Source organism: Falco naumanni, chromosome 7 (genome assembly GCF_017639655.2).
Source record: "Falco naumanni isolate bFalNau1 chromosome 7, bFalNau1.pat, whole genome shotgun sequence".
In the NCBI taxonomy this organism is placed as follows: Eukaryota; Metazoa; Chordata; class Aves; order Falconiformes; family Falconidae; genus Falco; species Falco naumanni.
The window spans coordinates 649,389-664,594 of NC_054060.1; the positions used below are offsets into that span (position 1 = coordinate 649,389).

The 15,206-nt window shown below is 45.0% G+C and overlaps 1 protein-coding gene across 5 annotated transcripts in view; it reads left to right on the forward strand.

Annotated features, from left to right (window-relative positions):
- CSNK1G1 (casein kinase 1 gamma 1) overlaps window positions 1-15,206 on the forward strand; it is a 108,159-nt gene that overhangs the window by 80,447 nt on the left and 12,506 nt on the right. For all 5 annotated transcript variants that reach the window (XM_040602369.1, XM_040602368.1, XM_040602372.1 and 2 more), the window contains 5 exons: window positions 3,329-3,563; window positions 5,691-5,776; window positions 7,835-7,919; window positions 10,083-10,231; window positions 11,779-11,883. In XM_040602369.1, the coding sequence (XP_040458303.1) occupies window positions 3,329-3,563; window positions 5,691-5,776; window positions 7,835-7,919; window positions 10,083-10,231; window positions 11,779-11,883 (660 nt within the window). The remainder of the gene's footprint in view (window positions 1-3,328; window positions 3,564-5,690; window positions 5,777-7,834; window positions 7,920-10,082; window positions 10,232-11,778; window positions 11,884-15,206) is intronic.

Here is a 15,206-nt window from a genome sequence, read left to right on the forward strand (position 1 = left end):
GTAGGATTAATGCACAGACATTTGAGCCTGTGGTTCAAACACAAAGGAGTGGGCACTGTGTCTCTGCATCCAGCACATTTCTGGAGTGGGAACTCCTCTTCTTCAGCTGTGCAATGGGTTTGAGTCAGGCCGAGGCTGTGCTGCACCAGCACTGCTCGTTTCTTCTCAGGCAGCAAGCCTGAAAGGGTGATGCAGCACAGATAGTCACCAGCCCCCCATCACTAGCAGCCATAAGCAGGGTGAGTGTCTTGTCAGGGTGAATAAAGCATGGAGGCTACTCTGGCAAACATCATTCTGACTTGGAGTGTCTTTCAGCCATCACTGGCTGTGCGCAGCTCTCCAACAGCACATCATGAAGCATCCAGGCAGGTGGAAGTAAAGAAAAAGGAATGTGAAAGATCCGAGAGCGTGTGTGTGTGTGTGGTGAAGCAAAAGAGGCAGGTAAATAAGTCTCTCTTAAGTGCTGCTGGAGTGTATAGGTTCATCTGACATCTCTGCTGTCCAAGTTGTTGTCCTGGCCAATGCAGCTTGATGTGAGTTTTTAAGGAACAAAAAAAATAGGCTTTTTTTCAGGTTGTGTAATTGCTATTGACCATTTCAACAATTGAGCTTCTTTGGTAGCAGGGACAAATGAGCCAGTCAGGCTCTGTGTGAAAGTTTATTATGTATTGAGAGGGAAGGAAACACTTTGTTCCTGTTTTAAGGGTTGCATCTTGATTTGAATTGCCTCCCAACATACCTTTTTGTCTTCCAACCTGCTGCTGTGTCCTGTAGGTGATTCAAAGCGTGAAGAATGGCTGAAGTGCAGAGCATCTGCTCTGTTCTGCATCATCCTGTAATTGATTAGAAATAATGGCTGTTAGCTGTGAAACACATTTTCTCAGCACATTGAAATAAATCACTACTTAGAGGTGAGGGAAATGGCAACATGTGCTGTTACCATCTTTGAAAAAGCCTTTGAGCCAGTCCTGTTTTTTAAGATTGATTCACCTGCAGTCATTTTTTTCCTGTCTACTGCCCTCTCTCTGCACATCATTTTTTATTTCATAAGGAGTGCTGCCCCCTCCTGCCTGTAACTTCTTTTGTAGTGGTGGAAATGTAGTAGGTTTTCCTTCAAAATAAGGCATCTGATAAACCTCTGGGAGCAGGATGGAGTGATGACACACACATATGGAGCTTTCAGCCAGGTGTGGATCCAGGGTCTGTAAAGAGAAAAAGAGGTCTGGATTTGCCAGCTGAGAATGCTTCTGGATTCGGAGCGGGAAGCCAAAGAGCAGCCAGGGTCTGTCAGCCCAGTGGTGCTCACGGTCAAGGCAAGCAGGATGGCTGGAAGGACTGACATGGGGTTACTGCTGCCTGGGCAGCTGCTCAGCTGGGGGAAGAGCTGGCTTGGTGATCCAGACTCCAGGATCCTGCCCCATGCGGGAGCTGTGGAGCTGTCCTGCCAGTATCGACCTAGTGCAGAACTGCTCAGGAGCTAATGACTCCCTGCAGGGAGCTCCCTTGGGGGGGCACCAGCTGGTGGCTCTCAGCTTAGGTGCTCCCCGAATCCGATAGCATCACACTGTGATGTCCGCCGCAATGGTGTGGCCCTTAGCTCTGTAGATTGTTATTAAATTGTTCTTATCTCAACCCCTGAGTTTTGCATTCCTTTCCGATCCTCCTCCCCACCCTTCTGGGTTGGGGGGGAGCAAGTGGCTGCGTGGTGCTTGGTTGCCGGCTGGGGTTAAACCACAGCAGTCCTCTTTTGGCACCCAACATAGGGCATGAAGGGTTAAGATAAGAACAATTCAATAATTTAAACAGAATGAAAAGGAAAGAAGAAGAATAACAATAATAATAGTTATAATGGAAAGGATAAAATCCACAGGAAAAGGGAGAAAGGAAACCAAGGGATGCACAGCACAACTGCTCACCACCCGCTGACCGATGCCCAGCCAGTCCCCGAGCAGCCATCCCCCCTCAGCTAACCCTCCAAGTTTCTATACCAAGCATGACATCCCACGGTATGGAATACCTCTTTGGCTGCTTCAGGGCAGCTGACCTGGCTGTGTCCCTTCAGTCTCTTGTGCCCCCTCCCAGCCCTCTGGCTGGCAGGGCCCAAGGAATAGACAAATCCTTGACTTAGTATAAACATCACCCAGCAACAAATGAAAACATCAGTGCAGTTATCAGCATTGTTCTCACATCATAGCCAAGACACAGCACTTGACTAGCACCTAGGAAGAAAGTGAACTCCATCCCAGCTGAAACCAGGACAGATGCTTGTTAGTGCAAAATTTGGAGTTTGCAGGAGCTTTGCAATGGTTTCATTGTGTTGCAAGCCTGCATGCAGACAGGTAGCTTCAAATGACCTTTCCATTGAACCGTCTTGCTTAAACAAAGCCACCATGCTCTACAGCATGCAGGGCAGCTGCAGACCAGGACAGCTATAAATGGGAATTCACAGGTTTTTGTTTAAAACCTCAGAAGGAAATTAAAAGGGAATGAATTAAATGAAATTGTGAGTAATTTCCACTTAGAATCATCTATTAAGTTAGGAACTCAAAGGAGAACTGCTTGGTGACCTATTCAGACTTCACCTGCAATATATTTCATTTCAAAAGCAATATTAATTATAAGCATCTGAATAAGGTACATTGTTAGAGGGGAAACAGCCCTCCATTGCCTCGGAATCGGGGTTCCTGCCCTTTTATCTTCTCAGTAATACTGCCAGAACCAAGTTAGTCAAAAGCTGAAAAATATTCCAGCTATTCCTAGTTGACAACCAATGAGGTTAATTATTATTTTTAGTCAGTGTTGAGGATCTTAAGGCTTCTGCCTGCCCAAAAATCCCCCTCCATGAAGAATTTGGCATGTCTAAGACAACATATGGGTTGAGGGAGGAAGGTGGTAAGACACAGAGCAACAAGGGAAGGCTGTGGGCAAGGGAAGAGCTCTTGGTGTAACTGGTTTAGTATGTTTAAAATCAATACAAAAAGGCTGCTGCAATTCCCTGTGGCATCCTTCCAAAAGCTGTGTCCCGGTGGTAACGTTACAGAAACAGCCTTTGCAGTTTCTGTAGGAATTAAGTCAGGTAGCCAGAGAAAGGAGGGGATGACAAATTCCTCTTCTGAGACTTCATCAGAGGACATGACCCAGCTCCGATCAGAAATGCAGCTTTGGTTCACTCGCTCCATCTGTTGTTGCATTTCTCATAGAGTAGCTGAAATGGGAGGTAGCACTGAGCTGAGCCTCAGTGGTGGGCTAACAAAACCTTGTAGCCTTGTTAGCTGGGAGAGTGAGGTAGCTGGTCTGCTCACAAATAACTTGCCTTGTTGTTTTGCAGATATCTCGAATGGAGTACGTGCATTCAAAGAACCTCATCTACCGAGACGTCAAGCCAGAAAACTTCCTTATTGGCCGGCAAGGCAATAAGAAAGAGCACGTCATTCACATCATAGACTTTGGATTGGCAAAGGAGTACATTGACCCGGAAACCAAAAAACACATACCTTACAGGGAACACAAAAGCTTAACTGGAACAGCAAGATATATGTCCATCAACACTCATCTTGGCAAAGGTCTGTGTGGTTGGTAGGAGCTTGCCATGCCAAGTTGTGTAGACCTCCAACAGTAGTTTGGCTTATGGGTCTCTCGTGCCCTTTGAGCTGTTTGTAAACCTCTCAATGCCATGATGCTGTTTACAGTTGTGAGACTTCTTTTTTTCCCCCTTTTGAGGATTTGAGACAGCTGAAATGTTGCAAGCCTCATAATTACAGATTTTATTGGGAACTAAATAACTGGTAGCAACCCTACACTGATAAAAGACAAGTAGGTGGGTAGTAATTGCTGCACTAAATGATTACCAAATAGATTATTATAGCACAGCTATACCTTCCAGTTTCAGGTGTTAGGAGTTGGATGTTCCCTGACCTAATAATTGATTGGAGAAAATTAATGATTTAACTAATATTAAACCTGGCCTTTATCTCCTCTCCTCACTGCCTTCTTTCATACCAGAAGATTACCTTTCTGTGGCTGAAAGGCAAAAAAACTTATTAAATGTTTATATTCACTTAAACTCACAAGAGCAGTAAGATAATTGAACCTTCTTTCAGTAGCCTTCCAGCTATGAGATCAAGGCATCACTGGCTTTCATGTCTCTTGGAGAGCGCTCTTTCTTTGGGGAGTAAGGAGGGATGAGCCTGACTTCTCATTTTGGAAAATCTAGTGAAGGGTCAGGAAAGGATGGAGGAATGAAAAGCTGCAGTGGGAGCAGGCTCGGAAGCTGCTGGTGCTGGGGGTGTGCTCTGCAGGTGGATATGGAAGGAAGATGTGCTTGCATTTGAGGTACACAGTGTGCCTTCTTTAGGAGCCATTGCCGTGCAGGTTTTGCAGCTCACGCTGTGGCTCATGCCAGGGAAGATTCTGTTCTGGGTGCATGTATTTGAGGAGGGGAGGATTGGCTGCTGGCTGTGGCTGGGGCTGTCGCTGCCCAGAGGGGTTTTGTGGGGCTGATGCTTTGCTGGTGAGGCCAGCCCAAGTGGAGTCAGTCCCTTCACATTTAAAAATAAAGGAGTCTGATTACAGTTTTTTTGAAAGACAAGTGCAGTCAGCCATCTTCCCAAGAAGTTCATCTGTATCGTTGCATTAAACTACCCAGGACAGCCTCTTACCGCGCGCCCCCCCCCCCCCCCCGCCATTTTTACAGCTATGTGAGTGTAACCTGCAGGAACTGTCATCTCAGTTCCCTTCTGCTGAATGTTCTCACCCCCAGCATCTTTTGAGGGTGAAATTTGCTGCTGCTTTTGAAGGAGAGTCATGCTGTGCAAAGCACTGCCTTTTTCTCCTCTTGCAGATGCTGCAGCATCAGGGACAGCTCACGCAGTTTGTCGTAGCGTGTGGGCTGCATGACTAGATCTGCTCTGGATTGTGGCTGTGGAGCACGTTATTTGCTTACAGGTGGAGATTCAGAGCAGAGGAGGTTATATCAAATCAGTCTGCAAGTCCAGTGAACTGAAGTCTGCATGGTGCAGCCCAGCGGCAGGCCCATGCAGTTGTGCTCCAGATTAGTTGTTCTGTCTGGTATCATCCCTTGGGTATTTTAATACATTTTGGTACATTATTTTAAGGATGCTTTTTCCTTTGGTTTGAGGTCCCTTTATTCCCCTTTTCATTCATAATCATAACATCTGCGTGGCAACAGCAGCAAGTGTTTCACAAGGAAAAGCAGTGCTAGAAGGAGCTGGGTTTGCGCTGCTCTGATGTGATGAGCTGCGGAAGCAATTGGGAAAGGATTGGCACTGTGCAACATGGTAGTTCCCTGCAAGTGTCCCCTGCCTGTTCCTGTGTAGTTCAGAGGAGATAACATAATCCAGAACCACATCACAGGTGCACCATCGGGCACTGGCAGTCCAGAGGACTGTGGAGCTGCTTTATTCCTCTGTGATTAATACTTCTACCTCTTACCAATTCTACCTAAGGCTGGGCAGTATGTCTTACAGCTCCTGTGTTATCTCATGCTTTCTAGCTGATCTTTACATGTTTTATGCTTTTTTGTAACAAGTTCCAAGTGGTTTTGCACAGGTATGGACAGCAAGTGAACTTCCCTGTGATAACTTTTATCTCGGAAATAGGTGTGGCTACTGATCAGATCTCAGATCCATTTCTGCAGCCACAGCAATAATTTATTATCTCTTCTGTTTCAGAGCAAAGTCGTCGAGACGACTTGGAAGCTCTTGGCCATATGTTTATGTATTTCCTCCGAGGCAGTCTGCCCTGGCAAGGATTGAAGGTAGGTTTGAGCTGTAATTTTTGCCCTTTGAAACTTTGTCTGGTCTATGCCCAAATGAGAATCTGGTAGGGAAACATTTGCAAAATCCAACCAGAAACACTGTTACCTGTCACTTCGAGTTGCCCTTAGCTTAGCTGAATTGGTACAAGTCTGGAGGGAGGATTCAGCAGAGGCAGATGAGCAGCTGGGACAGGGACAGCAGAGAGAGCTGTTGAGCTGTTGGAGCAGCTTTGCTGAAATATGAAGCTGCCCCAAGCTGGAGTGTGACTGGGACACAGTGGTTGTTTATGAAATTCCAGTTATGGCGCACAATCCCCCAGCTGCATCTGTGAAAAGTGTTTGTAACGGGAGCAGTTTGATGGGTTTAGATGTGCAGATGGACTTTGGCTTGAAAAACTGGTTTTCTGGCAGTATTGAGTTTGGCTTCCCTCCAGAGATACTGGACACTCAGTGCTTAGAAGTTTATGAAATGTGTACAGTGTGAAGAGCTGCAAGCAATTGAATTATGGCAACTGCAGCTAACATCCGTCAGCTGAATTAACTAATAGTAAGTCATTTGCTGGCTCTGAAGCTGTTAGTAGCTGCATCTTCACTTCTCCATCACTTTCCTGATGATTAAGCTATATGTTCAACTTTGGAATTGCAGTGAGCATAGGGAACGCATTTGATCAGGTTAGGAGAAGGTTTATTGGTGAAGACGGTAACTCCTGCTAGACCTGTTAGCACTGTTGGAAAAGGAGACAAGGTTTTGGGGTCATAAGCTGCTCAGCAGAGTGCTGCTATGGTCAGTGACAGTGGCTTGTATGATAGACCTTGTTAAGCTGTTTTGTCACCATCTATCCAGAGTTAGTCTCAGCTTAGCTTTATCAGATGTGTGCCAGAAATGTTAACAACGACTCATAAAAGCAAAGAAAGGGGTTTTTGGGCGTAAGAGTGATTGTGAAAAAAAATCAGAATATCTCTGACTTTAAGTTCACACCTCTGTAAGTGTAAGTTATTCTGTTACATATTTTGTTTCTAGCTTAGTTTAACTCATCTGCTTTAAATTAGTCCTGTAAATTATTCTAAAATAATTCCAGGTTTAGACAAGATTCTACAATTTTTTTTCACTTCAGTGCTGAACTGGATAAAAATTAGTTGACAACTCCTTGAAGTTCTGCATTTCTTTAGCTCCAGAACAAGCACAGACTCTTCAGCTTGATCTAGAATATGGCATCTTCATGCTTCTAAGTTTCCTCAGCTTGCACTTCTGGTCTATACTGCCAGTGCTAACATTTTGAGAGAGCATCTTACAAGGCTAATTATGCTGCAGCTAGGTTTAATTGGCATATTTTGTAATGGAGGCAATAAAACCCATACTTAGGATGCCAACTGGACCAGAGTTCTGGGGGGGGGGGGGGGCAGGTGGGAAATTAGGTGAAAATTGTTTCATTTCCTTGATGACCAGATATTCAATCAGTGCTGTCTAAGTAATAGACAGTTTTGAGGTAAAAGGAGAGGCAGTATGGGAGTAGCATGGAATCTGGGAGAACTGTGATTGATGTAACCATATAGTTATATCTATGTGATGCCATTCTATTATACACAGTAAAACCCGCATTGCCATTGCAATTTCCCTACTTTTGCCGTTGTTTACGAAGGCATCTTGGTTGCTGATGGCTCTTAGCCTGGGACAGGATACTGATGTGCCATCATAATATCTGCAGTTTTGTCTTATTGACCCATAAAAGCTCCCCTGTACAGTCCTCAGGACTAGGCTGGTAAGAAATTACCGTTGTAAGGCACTAAAAAGTGTCCTTCCTTTCAAGTACTGAAGAGGTTTTGAATGTGTCCTTGGATGTTCTTTGCTGATAGCACATAAAATGCATAGTGAGAATTACAACAGGGTAAGATACTATTCCTACTAGTGTAGTCTAGGATGCAGTTCAGTTACAAGTAACATCTTCTGATACCACCCAGAATCGGTATTAAATACCTTGTTTTTCTTCCCATACAGCATGTCGTTTATCACATGGTTGAACTCTTTCTCCACAACTGTTTTGTCTTTGTGCGCTACAGGCTGACACCTTAAAAGAGAGGTATCAGAAGATTGGGGACACAAAGAGAAACACTCCAGTTGAAGTTCTCTGTGAGAACTTTCCAGGTAAAGCCCTGATGGGACTGTGTGAGTGCAGCTGGAGGTGAACATACCTTGTTAAACATGATAGTTCTGAGCCCCTCTGGCAGAAAGTGTTTGGATGATGTGTATCCATTGTGGTGTTCCTCAAGCTGGCAAACAACTGGAGCTGCTGCTGTAAATTAGCAGGGCCTGAGGCCTTGTGGCTGAGCACGACTCTTCTCATCCAGGAGGCTGGACAGTGCTCAAGTGGCTCATGTTCCTGCTTTGCTTCTTGGCTTCCTTCCAAAGAAGGGCCTCGTTATTTTCTCTCTCCCAAGTGACGATGTTGGATCTACTGAGTAATTCTTTTCCAAACTGAAGGTTTTACAGGGGTTAAAATTGTAGGTAGCCAGCTTAGAAGATGGGATGATGTGTCTGTCCTTGAACTCTACCTTGTGACAGCAGTTTTAAGGAGAGTGTTACTAAAGATGTGCTTCTGGCCAAGCCCAGTATCTTTTCTCTAGTTAAAGTCTGCCTTGGAATTAGGAGAGTGGAGTACAGAGTTAAAGCCCTCCCCAGTACCCCATGGCCTTCACAGAGTACGCGGGGGGTTGGTGTTTTTTGAAATCCTGACATCAGCGAGAGCACCCAGGTCCCCACAGTTAGCCCCATTCCTGTAGGAGCCATTGTGTCACGTGGCTCTTTCCCAGCTTGAGGAGTAGCAAGCCTGGAAGGTGATCATTGTTCACTCAAGTTGTGCTAATTCCCCAGGTGTATTCACATCCAAAATCCACCTAGTTCCAAGCAGAACAGCTTCAGGTTGGCCATTCTCATGTTTTGCCCCAATACTCCCTGGTCAGAGCTCTATCACACCTGCAAGTCTGGGCTGAATGGAGGTGAGAGAACTTACTTCTGTTCCTTGCTTGCCTTGCTCACCTCCGCCTTCCAGAGATATTAGCAGGAAGAGGGGATTACCTTTCTTCTCTTTTTTTTCCTCTTTTACCTCCATGTGACATGCAAGCTGCAAGCCACGGACACAGTTAAGTATCAATAGGCAATGCTATTCTTATTTTTGTTAGCTAAAGGCAAAAACCATGCTGTTGTATCAGTCGTACTGCAGTGCACAGACTCATGCCTCATACTGAGCTCTGCTCAAACATCCTGCCTTGGCTTAGGCATAAGCCAAGGGAGAGCTGGGAAGGACATCAGTTACCAGAGCTCAGTTCTTTGTGCATGCAAAGTACAACCCAGATGCAGGAAAGAATTAATTAGCATAACGCCAAACACTGTTCTGTGTGCGCCAGGTAAATGAACACTGGAGCTTCCCCTTCGAAGTCTTGTTTTGAATATTCAAGGCTATGACTGACGTAATGACATTGGGCAGCCAGTGCTCTGGGCAGCCAGACCCTGGCCGGTGCTGGAGCTCAAGGGTCCCACGGGGTGCCCACTCCTGCTCTTCTTCCCCAGATGAAAGTGCTGTGGCTACTTTAAATGTCTGTCTGAGAAGACATATACATGAGCATCCTGTTGGCTGGTTCAGTGAGTTAGCATTTATTGTAGAGTGTGTTTTAGTGTTTGGTTTTATACAAATATGTAGAATAAAACTAGCTGCAGAACTCAGATTTGAGATGGAACAGCAGCTTTCTGTGGAGCAGAGGTGGCACTTCCATCTTTGCTTGAGAAGTGTTTGATTTGCATTGTGGACTATTACTAAAAACCACTGCTTCCACAGGAAAAGCCAGAGGTAGCACTGGCAGCCCAGACAGTTCTTTCACAGCGTGACTCTCAATGCTAAAACACAGACCTTGGTTTATAACAACTCATTCAGAAGATTCAGAATAAAAGCAGACTATTAATAGACTTTGAGCAGGGCAGGAGGGCTCTGGAAAGCTGAGCGAGATTCATCTAGCAATAAAAGACTGTTGAGTAGGTCACTGAGGGTGAAGACTTGTTGGATATCCTCAGCTTCTGTCAACCTGTATGGCTCAGCTGAACTTAGTGGAGCCTGGACCATGTGCATCACCTGGTGATCTGGCCCCCAGCCCAACTTTAAGCACCAGCTTTGAGCCTAGTGCCATGGGAAAGTGTCATCGGAGTTAATTGAAAAGCATATTTCCAGTGTGAGTGTCAGCTCTTAGAGGCTTGTAAGTGATGGTGTTCATGTGCGAGCAGAACTGACGCTGTGGCTTTTTTCCCCTTTTCCAACAGAGGAGATGGCCACGTACCTCCGTTATGTTCGGCGATTAGACTTCTTTGAGAGACCAGACTACGATTATTTAAGAACCATCTTCACAGAGCTGTTTGAAAAGAAAGGCTACACCTTTGACTACGCCTATGACTGGGTCGGCAGGCCAATTGTAAGTTGTTGCTGCAAAATGCAGCGCCTTGCTTTGCAGGTGTTGCTTCCCTGCCACCTGGCTCTTTGTTCTTGATAAACCCAATTAACGACAGTGAGCTTAGGATGAAATCTTTTCACTTCTGTTCTCTAGCTGACACGGTCTTAACATAGTGGTATGTCCTGATGTTGTGTTCCAAGTGTTTTTGCAGTGCCTTGAAGTTTCCCTAAGGGGAAGAAGGCCCCTTCCCACCTCTTTGGACTTGCCCTGGTGGGGCATTCAAATGTGATTTTTCCACTTCTGGCAATGAACATGACTAGACTTAATTTCTTCTAGCTTAGCGCAGGATTTCAGACATCTAAAGACATCCATCTTAAAGCAGGAGAGCATACTACCTCAGCACTGAATGGTGGAAGACCTCTATAATGGTTAGGTTCTCATTGAGACGTAAGAGAGATCTAGCCAGGGGGCTCTGAAGGATGCCCAGTGAATAGTAACAACAAACCAGTTCTGAGCTCAAAAGATCTCGGGGCTTACCCTACTCCGGAGGCTGAACCAGCTTTTTACAGCCCATGGCAAGGAAATGTAGGAGTAACCAAGCTTTGTTCAGCACTTCAGTGACACCAGATGGACCAGATTAGTGATCTCATTGCATCACTTCTATTATCAAAAGCCATTTATACTCAAGAAGACCTTGGCCAAAAGACGTGTCATGGAGAAGTCTGATAGAAGAGTCTAAAGCTCTTCCACTGGGTGCTTGTCACTTGTGTTTTGTGTCATTTTGCTGATAGCCTTCTTGCTAATGGCCAGTCACCCCACACTGGCAATGGCAAAGGCATCCAATCTGGCAATTCATTGTCACCAGTGCTAGATCAAATGCTTTCAGTGCTGAACTTGGTGCCGTTGCCGGTGATTTACTGTCCCAAATACATTTACTATTATCAATGTTTACTGTGCCCAAAACAGTTCATAAGAAATCATTCCCTTTGCGAATCATGATTTTTCTCCACATTTTTGTTTAATTACAAAGGCAATTGATAAAAAGCACCTTGTAAGATAAGCATGCTTCTGCTGACAACTGCAGTGGTTGCTATGGTGATTTTCATGTTGTGAGCAGGGATTATGACTTTGGTGAGAATAGAGCAGATGAAGCTTTAATTTTAACACATCCTGTTTCTATGCAAGTGTGATTTTTAAAAGTGGCAAGACAATGAGATGAGGAAAACAAGTCTGTGTGTTTTCAGTGGTAATAATCCCATGTGAGACACATCAGGTGTGATCTGACACAGGTACAGATACCTAACTATACCTTTTTAATTCATTTTTATACAAGATGTTTGGTGCTGGTGTCCAGCATCAAAATCACATGTCCATCAAATCACAGGGATTTTATAGCCCTGGCTGTAGCTTTCCTTAGTGATTGTCAGTACCTTTGGGCAACGTTTTGATGTTTTCCTGCTTCCCCCTGATAGGAGCCAGCCTGAGAAGTTAAGTTTGTGCTTGTATTTGTTGAGAGCGAGCAGCATCTTCAGCATTGGCTTCATCCTAACGAACGCCTTGTTTTCCAGCCTACTCCAGTGGGATCTGTTCATGTAGATTCGGGGACATCTGCAGTAACAAGAGACAGCCACGTCCATAGAGATCGACCATCGCAGCAGGCCCTTCGCAATCAGGTGTGTTGCTCACAACCGCTTCAGCAGCGCCACGTTGTTTGGCACATCTCTGAATTCCTCTTGGATCAGAGAAGCAGAAGCCATATGCCATTAGAGGGGACTGGCACTGATTCTGGCCTTGGTCATGGCAAGCACAATTCCTGCTTCATTTAGAGATTGTGATTTGAGCAGAATTCTGTCAAAGCAACAGGTTGCTGAAATACTGTATTGGCCAGTGGAATTCCTCGAGATCGTGAGCCAAATGGGGTACAATTTGGAATGCATTTTTTTTCTGTAGTTTGTGGGTAAGCTGTTTAAGTCAACTATCCAGCCTGGTCAGACTGCCTGACCTACCTGGCCAATAATGGGTTTTTGGGTGCTTTTACTCATTACACACAGACCATGGAGTAGACCCACAGTTGTGGTGATGGCAGCGTGCCCCCAGGGGCCCTCTTCCCACAGGCTGTGCGGCCATGATAAGGATGTACGTGTCCCATGTAGGTGCAATATATCCTTCTCAGGGTGTCCAGTTCTTGATGCGAGTGTTGCAGACCATAAAGGACTTCCGGGGTTGAATCCTTTGGGGAGGCTGGGCATCATGACCTGAATTAAATGCTAGTTTTTGAATTTGAATTTCCCCATTTTTCCTTTTCTAGTTGTAATATTTTGTTGGTGTTGAGAGTTTGGATTTTCTGTGTTAACAGAACTGATCAGAAATTCAGTAGATCTCCAACTGCTGGCTCCTAGCTAGAGCTGTTGGTGCTCTTACTTCCCAGTGAGTGGTTCTGGGCTCGCTCAGCTCCCCTAGCCGCTGTGTGCCATTCTAGCTCCTTGTCTGCCATCTCTGTTCCCACTCAGCTCACACAAGCTGTGGGTGTAGAATTGTGTGTGAGATGTAATAACCTGGCTGGGCTCCGCTTTCCCTGTTCCATGCAGCTGGGCTCTGAATGGTAGAGCAGCTAACGTAGACTAGAATACATCTCAAGCCATCAGCTACAACCAGGATAATACCCCTCGGTAGAAGTGTCGCTTGTAGGAAGCTGGATTGTTTGAAGCATGTGTGCAGTACTGTATTTATGCATGCTGATTAGTGTGGACTGTTTTGTGAGCACTAGTAAAATAATCTGCTTTCATATATTGCCTGATTAATGCATTAACCCCCCCTTATTTGGATGGCAGTCTCTAGTTGTCTGCTTTGACAACAGACCTTCACACTGTGTACATATGAGGCATCTTGTTTCCTTTAACGGACAATGACACCTGGCTTCATTTTCAAGCATGGTCACAAATTATAGTACATATCCCAAAGGAATCTGTCCTAGTCCCAAAATAATTACGCAGGCAGCCTTCAATCCATGTTCTTCTGAGCCTCACAAATAGCCTTGATGCTGTATTACATAGCTGCTTTTATCATTTTTTTCACCTAAACAATTTACTTAAGATGCTGAATTATTTAATATCCCATTACACTGGGAAAATCAGTTTCTTCTCGCTGAAACATGAACAACCCTCTTCCAAGAGATGTTCCTTTTAAGTATTAAGCAAATGCTTTCTCTAAAAGAAAAAGTAGAAAAAATGAACGTCTAGCTAGAGCAGTGAATTAAAGGCGTGGGTTTGGGTCAAGTGACTGCCTTGATCTCCAGATTTAATTGCCTTATTTTTGTTCGCAGGTATAACAACTGCAGATTCTTTTTTATAATATTTAGTTCCTAGTAATGATGCTGATGAGAGAACGGTCTCTTGTTTGTAGCCTTTTCCTCTAGGAAAGGAAGATAGTTAACTTTCGAAGATGAGTGAGCCCTTTCCTTTGCCTTTAGGTGCCAGTCTTTAATTTGGTAGCTGGTGGGAAGGTGATGAGTGTTAATGGGAACACGATGCTCCCAGATTTCACAGGCATCACTTCCTCAGTGCCACTGCTTGAGTTGTGTTTTGGGCAGCTCAGCTCAAGCCTACTTCAAAACCAGTTTATCACATACTTGGCTGTAGAAATAAAGAGAAAAATCTGGCTCTTGTGGCTACAAGAGCCTTTTCTAGAAACTGCTTCCAGCCTCCTAGGCAGAAGCTTGCTTCTCCTAACACTGACGTAGCATGATACTACTTCATCACCTGGGCTAGCCAAGTGAACTGATGGCACAGTGCTTTGGAAGAAGCAGCACCCAAGGTCTGTCTTCTACTAGCTTTTAAAATGTGCATTTAAATTCTCCAGTTGTTCACAACCTTGTGACCTGCAGCCATTACAAAAAAAATTCCAAGGGAAAGCCTTCTGCTTTGAATGCCACCAAGTATAAAAAGTGTAGGCAGCCTCTCAGGCTCACAGGAAGAACATGCAATAAGAAGATTTAATAGGATAAGCCTGGACAGAACCACCTCTAAGGGAACAGTACCTGTCAGCTGGATATGGTGACTGCTTGGAAGGAGGAGTGGCACCATGGGTCACTCCAGGAAGGAGTCAGAGGCCATGTGCAAAGGGAACGGTAGTGAATGTTTTATGAAATGCCAGGAGACTTCTTTTTTGTTCTCCCACTTTTTGCATGTTCTCCTGCTCTAGTTGAGTGACAATTTACTAGTTAGTGTTGAAGTTTATTCAGAGGTTTCTGGAGTCTTTCTCTGCTTGCAGTCTTTCTTTTTTTCTTTTTCACAGTGGCACTAAGCCCTGTGGCTTCTCTTCCCCTGACCAGAGCTCAGGCTTATCATCCATAGCTGCAGGGAGTAACACGAAGAGGTGCTGGGGAAGGGCAGGGCCTGTGCACCTCTCCTTGGTTAGCTGCTTTGGCTTCACTGCTGATAACCTGGTGCTTATTTGCTTGAGCCTCTTGTTTCTTGGCCAGGACCACGGTGTCCCTGTTCGGTGTCCCTGTTCAGCATCCCTCCTGCAAGGTGGGTGTGTGTACTGGGGGGACTCCGCTGCTCCGCCCCCTCTTCTTTCAAATTTGTGCTTCAGCTTTGAAACATTTGCTTAAATGTTTATACAGTGTCCAGGGAGACACCTTTTAAACGTGTCGCATTAGTCACTTCAGGCTTGACTATGTCCTCTGCTGTTGTCCTGAGGCCAGCACAGATCTGCCTGCTTGTCCTACACTTCCCAGTCTTGGGAGGTGTTCCTCCAGCTGGTTGCTTGGGTTTAGGTGAACTGAGATCCTCTGGGGTCTTAGGTGAATGCTGGATGTGTTGTCATCAAAGCTGGGTGACCTGTAAGGAGCTTCACATGCAAGTGCAAAATGGTTCTTTTAATAAAACAAGTCAAATTCTAATAATTTAATTGCCTAAAGTTTGCATCTGTTGGGGATAAATAAGAAACTGTTTGCAAAAGTTTCTTATCTACTTTTCTGCAGAAAACCAAAATG